At 43.3% G+C, this 5,376-nt stretch overlaps 1 protein-coding gene across 1 annotated transcript in view; it reads right to left on the bottom strand.

The window, feature by feature from the left end:
* The window catches only part of MEI4 (meiotic double-stranded break formation protein 4), a 144,208-nt gene extending 139,701 nt beyond the window's left edge, over positions 1–4,507 (bottom strand). Inside the window, exon 1 of the mRNA XM_075063472.1 lies at positions 4,465–4,507. Within this exon, the coding sequence (XP_074919573.1) occupies positions 4,465–4,507 (43 nt within the window). The remainder of the gene's footprint in view (positions 1–4,464) is intronic.
* Positions 4,508–5,376: the final 869 nt, after the last annotated feature.

The raw sequence follows: 5,376 nt of genomic DNA, 5'->3' as shown, positions 1-5,376 counted from the left end.
AGTGGGTTATTTCCCTTTGTTGTGAGACTCAGGGCATCTGAGTCTTGGGGTCCCCAGGGAAGGTTTTGGGGAGACCAGAGTGAGTCAGACACTGGAATTTCTGGCTGGTGGCAGCGCTATCAGATCCAAGTTGGTAATTAAGCTTGGAGGATTCATGCAGGCACCCAGATTTTGGATGTTAAGGTTCAAAATTGGGACTTATGCTTATGACACACACATACACACACAAAAACTTTTTTTAAAATTTTATTAAAGAACCCCTCTGTTACAAAGAAAGTTAAGGTTACAAAATCAAGCATTTAGAAGTTACCAAAGAAACAGAATTAAAGATGCATGGGCCACTTCAGTCTGCCCCACTTGCAGAAGGGACATACATTTGGAGTGAAAGGTTATATGAGAAAATTTTAGTTCAAGGTGATATTTTCCCCCATCAGAAAGTTTATAAACCCCTATTTTAAGATGTTTTCTCATCCATAAAACTAATGGTGCTACTACAACTCTATGATACATCTTGAATTAACTCCAGAAGTTTGGACACGTTTGGCCTAGCTCTTTTTGATCAGCTTCAGTTGACAGGTTTCCTAGCTATCATATCTCTGGCGTATTGTGTTTAGTGACGTCCCCACTAGAGAAACAACATACAAATTTTACATATAAGTAGTCACTCAAGAGTTCAAGTCCCTCAATAATTGACAAGACTTTAAAAGTGTTGAGGCAAGGGAGACAGTGCACTACTGGAGTCTTACAGAGATAAAAGGATTCGTTTTTTCAGTTTTATTCCCATTAGAATAGGCCAAATATCAAAATCTTAGTGTAATCTTGAGATTTCTGATCAATTTTAAATTACGTACATATTCTCCCTACAAACTATTCTTCCTCTTGTGATCCTTTTATCTCCCACAACAAGCTCTCTTTGATGTGTCATTTAGAATATCTAGTGAATCTGGCATGTACCATTACCACAGATTTCCCCTGTCCCACCTGTACTTACACACACACAGTTACACAGGGACGTTGTGCTATAAAGTTCACTCTTCAGAAACTAAAGAATTACTTAGTGGTGCAGGTTTCTAATCTATCCTGTCTACATCCCTCTAGAATTTCTCTCGCTAAACGCATAACAGCAATTTTTTGTTTGTTTGTTTTTTTGTTTGACCTGAAATGGCCTAAACCCCCTTCTGTTTGGAGACATGAAATTACATTTCTTATCTTAGCTTTGTAAGACAGGTCATATAACACAGGCCCTATATCATGTGCCTAGTTTCATGCTTGCTGCTAATCTTCTTTTGGATAAACTATAACTCCACCCCAATAAAATATAAGACTGTAACAGACATTACTGATCCTAGGATTAACTTCAAACATGCTTTTTTTAGTTCATTTTACAATTAACTTTGCAAATGTATCTGGACTGACAAAAATTTAAGAGTGAAAGGTTTCTATTGATAGATAAAGAAAGAGTGAGCAGAAGTCACTATGACTAAAAGTCAAGATCTAAGGAAAGGGGGGAAACATAAACACGGAGAAAGTCAGCACTGGAGAAGGTAAAACAGAGAAGAGAATAAAATACAAACAGAAATGCAACTATGGAATTTAAATGATGAAAAAAGAAAGACTACGTTTACAAAAGCCATTTAGGATTGTGGGAAATTACCAATATATCCTCCTTTCTATTTGCCATATTAGAAGGAGAATGTGGTGGTACATACCAAGCTCCACATGCTTATGAAAATACTCCACTTACAGCAGATCTTTAGGATTCCTCCTTAACCTATTTCTTTGCCTTGAACAGCCTACAGGATTATTCACATAAGTAAAGGATACAATCCTGCAACTGATAATCACTGTGCATTTCTCCTTCTCCAATATCAAATCAACACACTGACAAAAACCCCATTAACCTCTTCCTTACCTATCATTCTCACTATGTCACCCTTATTTAAATCTCTCCATTGATTCCCCATCTTCCACCAAATCATGTTTAAGTTTCTCATCTTCACCTTCAAATCTTTGATACTCTGTTTCCTTTCTTACCTGATTTTGTGTGTTTTCTGATTGTCCCCAACCTTCTGCCGCATCAATTATGCCAGCCTTGGCCCTTTGGCCTCTTTTTTGAAGACACAGTTCCATGCTGAATGCCCTCCCTGAACTGGTCTGCAAGGCAGGCCCCTAATCTCTTCTCCTTCAACCCCTCCCTACTATGATCACTTCCACCATAACACCTACAAGAAATCAGCTGGAGCAGCAATTGGGGATAACTGTCTCTTCCTTTTTAATAATCAAAACATTGATAGTATGTTGTCTCTGCTCTTCCCCATCCATCCCTTCAGTTGTGAGCTCTTTGGGAGAGTGGTGTCCGTACCTCACTATATGTCTGGAGAGTGCTTGGCATATTGTGGACACAACAGTAACAGAAATAAATAAAACAGTAAATATGCCAAATATTAGTTTGTTTTTCTGTCTTAACAGCAAATGTGTCAAACTGTTGCCCAGATTTATTTCCCTAAATACATGCAATGCCTGTTTGAATATTTTAAAAAGTGTCTCCTCACTTTCCATTCTCACTCCAATGAGATAATTTTCCACGTGCCTTGATCTTCACCTTAATCTTAAGAAACAATTAGCGTTCTTCCCCTTGCCGGACCTGCCTATAATAAACAGCGAGAGTCAAACCCACTCAGTGTCGATATACTGACTTATCTTTAACATAAATGTTAATCGGATTTGTGATTTGTGACAGACCGTTTGACTATCTTAAAATAGAATTATTTAGTGCATTTAGTCTCTGTTACTCCTATTACTTTCAAAGACTGTCTCATTTCTAGAAAAACTACTGCAGTTTAAGACTAAAAATGTAAATAAATATTCCACCCCAATTATTTTGTACTTATCTAATTTATAACAAACTTCTTGGCTTACATTTTTGCATAGGAACAGGAAGATATTAACTCCTACGTATAGAACACACATGCAAATTTTCAGTTCAGAAACTTTGCTTTAATGAAGTTACAAGGAACAGAACTTTCCTGCATTAATTCCCATTTTAAACTTTAAATAAGCTGGTGGACACTACCATTATTTATGAATTATTATATTAGCAGCTGTAGAGATAATTATGCAAGTGAACACCGACAAGCTTATAAAAGTTTAAATTTTAACAAGAATCTTATGAGATTCACAGTAATTACAAATCTACCAGATTAATTCCTGTTAATGAGTTTTCTCTTAGAAACAGTTTGTCAGAATTTAAGGCCATAATTCTCTACTCTGTTGCACCCATTTTACATATATCAGTAATTCTATGAAATGTAAAACGGGACTGCTTGGAGATGAGGAAGTATCTGCAGAAGAGGTCAGAAGAGAGAGAAAAAGGTTGCTGGGAATCTGTTACAGTGACTAATGTACAGTGCCTAGAATCAGTCCTGAAAATAGCAATGGCAAACCAGGCATAACTGGAGGGTGTGCTGGAGATATTTTTGAAAATGTGTATATTGTGGCAGATGGAATACTGATGTCTTGAGATCAGATGCAAATTGCTCAGGTTTAACTTTGGCACAAGGGGATGGAGAATGAGGCCTGGGCTGCAGATTTATCTACAGTATGCAAATAGGCCAAGAATACACAACTTTTTTTAGAAATCTGAACTAAAAATGTCTGAATCTCTATTATCTATAACACTTTGCACTGCCATAAAACCTTTTATTCAAGAATTTAATTTACAGAGATTAATTAGGCCACTAAACATCTTTGTGTGGTATTTAAGGAACTTATTCACCTATACTCTAATTAGAGCAATTACCAGGATCAAAAGAGGCAGTGAAAAACAGCTCATAACAAGAGGTCAGCACACATGGCGATGAAGGCTGTACCCAATTGATTGAGCCCTACGTGAATACAAAATTTGTACGTGCACCCGCTCAGCAAAAATGGTCCGTGGATAAAAAGCAGAGAGAGCCCTGCAAATCTGCAGCTATCAATTACAACGGCAGGGAGAATTGCTACAAGCAGATGGCCTATTTGCACACAAGATACCGGCCCTAAACTTAGGAAAAGATGTCATGGGATCTTTACTGCTACAACAGAGGTCCCAGCCGTGGTCAGTATCCCCTCGGCCGGAGGGACAGCAGCACCAAAGGGGCAGACCCACCCAGGCTGTGCGCGCAGCTCGCCATTCCTGACAGAGCAGCGCCGGCTGACAGCGGGCGGGAGCCCGCACTGAGCAGCGCTCAGCACCCCCCCGGGCCAGGCAGCCCAGAAGCGGCGCCGCGGGCGGGCCGGCAAGAGAGCGCGCACTGGGCCTGCGGCTGGTCTGCACTGGCCGCTTGGCGTGAGCCCCGGCTCCGCCCCTCAGGGCGGCAATGGGGTGCAGCCCGCCGGCTACTCCGCGTCTTCGGGGCCAGGCCACACCCCGCAGAGGGGGCACCGCGGCCGCATCGGGGCCAGCCCCCGCCTGCAGACACCCACCTGCAGAGGAGCTCGGGACGCCCGCGCTGCCCGTCGGCTCCATCGAAGGCCTCGAGTCTAGGAGCCGCCGCCCTCACGCTCTGCTGCCTCGTTAGGCCCCGCGCAGGGCACGCGGCCCCCTGCAGAGCCCCGCCGGGCCGGCACCCGAGAGCAGCCCCCACGCGGGAGCGGGACAGGCGGCGGAGTGGGTCCCTGGGCTGCCCGCGTTGTCGGGTCCCTGCGCCCCGGACACTCCTGGAGACTTTCTGCGGGGTTCCGTGTCCGCGCAAAGCCGCGATTACCCCGCGTCTGGGCAGCTCTGCTGAGTGTGCGCTGCCTTGAACAGGTGGAGCCTCCCTAGAAATCTGCAACTCTCCCCCCACACAAAAACCCTCATCCAACAAGCCTGCAGCACCCTCCCCCCGCACCTGCTCTGCTGCTCCCCTGGCCAGGAGTCAGCTCTGGTAGGGGCCAGCTTGCCACACCACTCACTATACCAGATGGCCAGTGCCTGGGACTCTTTTCCAGACCCTCCCTCACCTCATATAGGCTAACTCAACCTCTTTGGGTGGGCCAGACCTGTTTCTGAAGGGGGATAGTTACCAGATTTCCACTCATCTAGTTTATCTCACTGGAGCCAAAGTACCTATTTGTCACCTAAAATGTCCCTGCTTATAATAATTTGTGCTGACACAGATATTATAATGGGCATCTAAGACCAGAGTACCCCACTTCTCCAAATGATGAGGTGCTTAAACTTGAGCTACTCCCTCATCAGTCTGTCTCTATCTAGCTGTTGTCCCTTCTTTTATACTTAGATTGAAAGCTCTTTGGAATAGGCACTATCATTTTGTTCTGTTTCTACAGTGCCTAGCACAATGGAGTCTTGCTCCAGTAGTACAAATAAACAATATTGGAGAGTGTGAACTCACT

Source organism: Chelonoidis abingdonii, chromosome 3 (assembly GCF_003597395.2).
Source record: "Chelonoidis abingdonii isolate Lonesome George chromosome 3, CheloAbing_2.0, whole genome shotgun sequence".
In the NCBI taxonomy this organism is placed as follows: domain Eukaryota; kingdom Metazoa; phylum Chordata; order Testudines; family Testudinidae; genus Chelonoidis; species Chelonoidis abingdonii.
The sequence above is the reverse complement of the archived record's forward strand: the minus strand, read 5'-3'. Positions and strand labels throughout refer to the sequence as shown.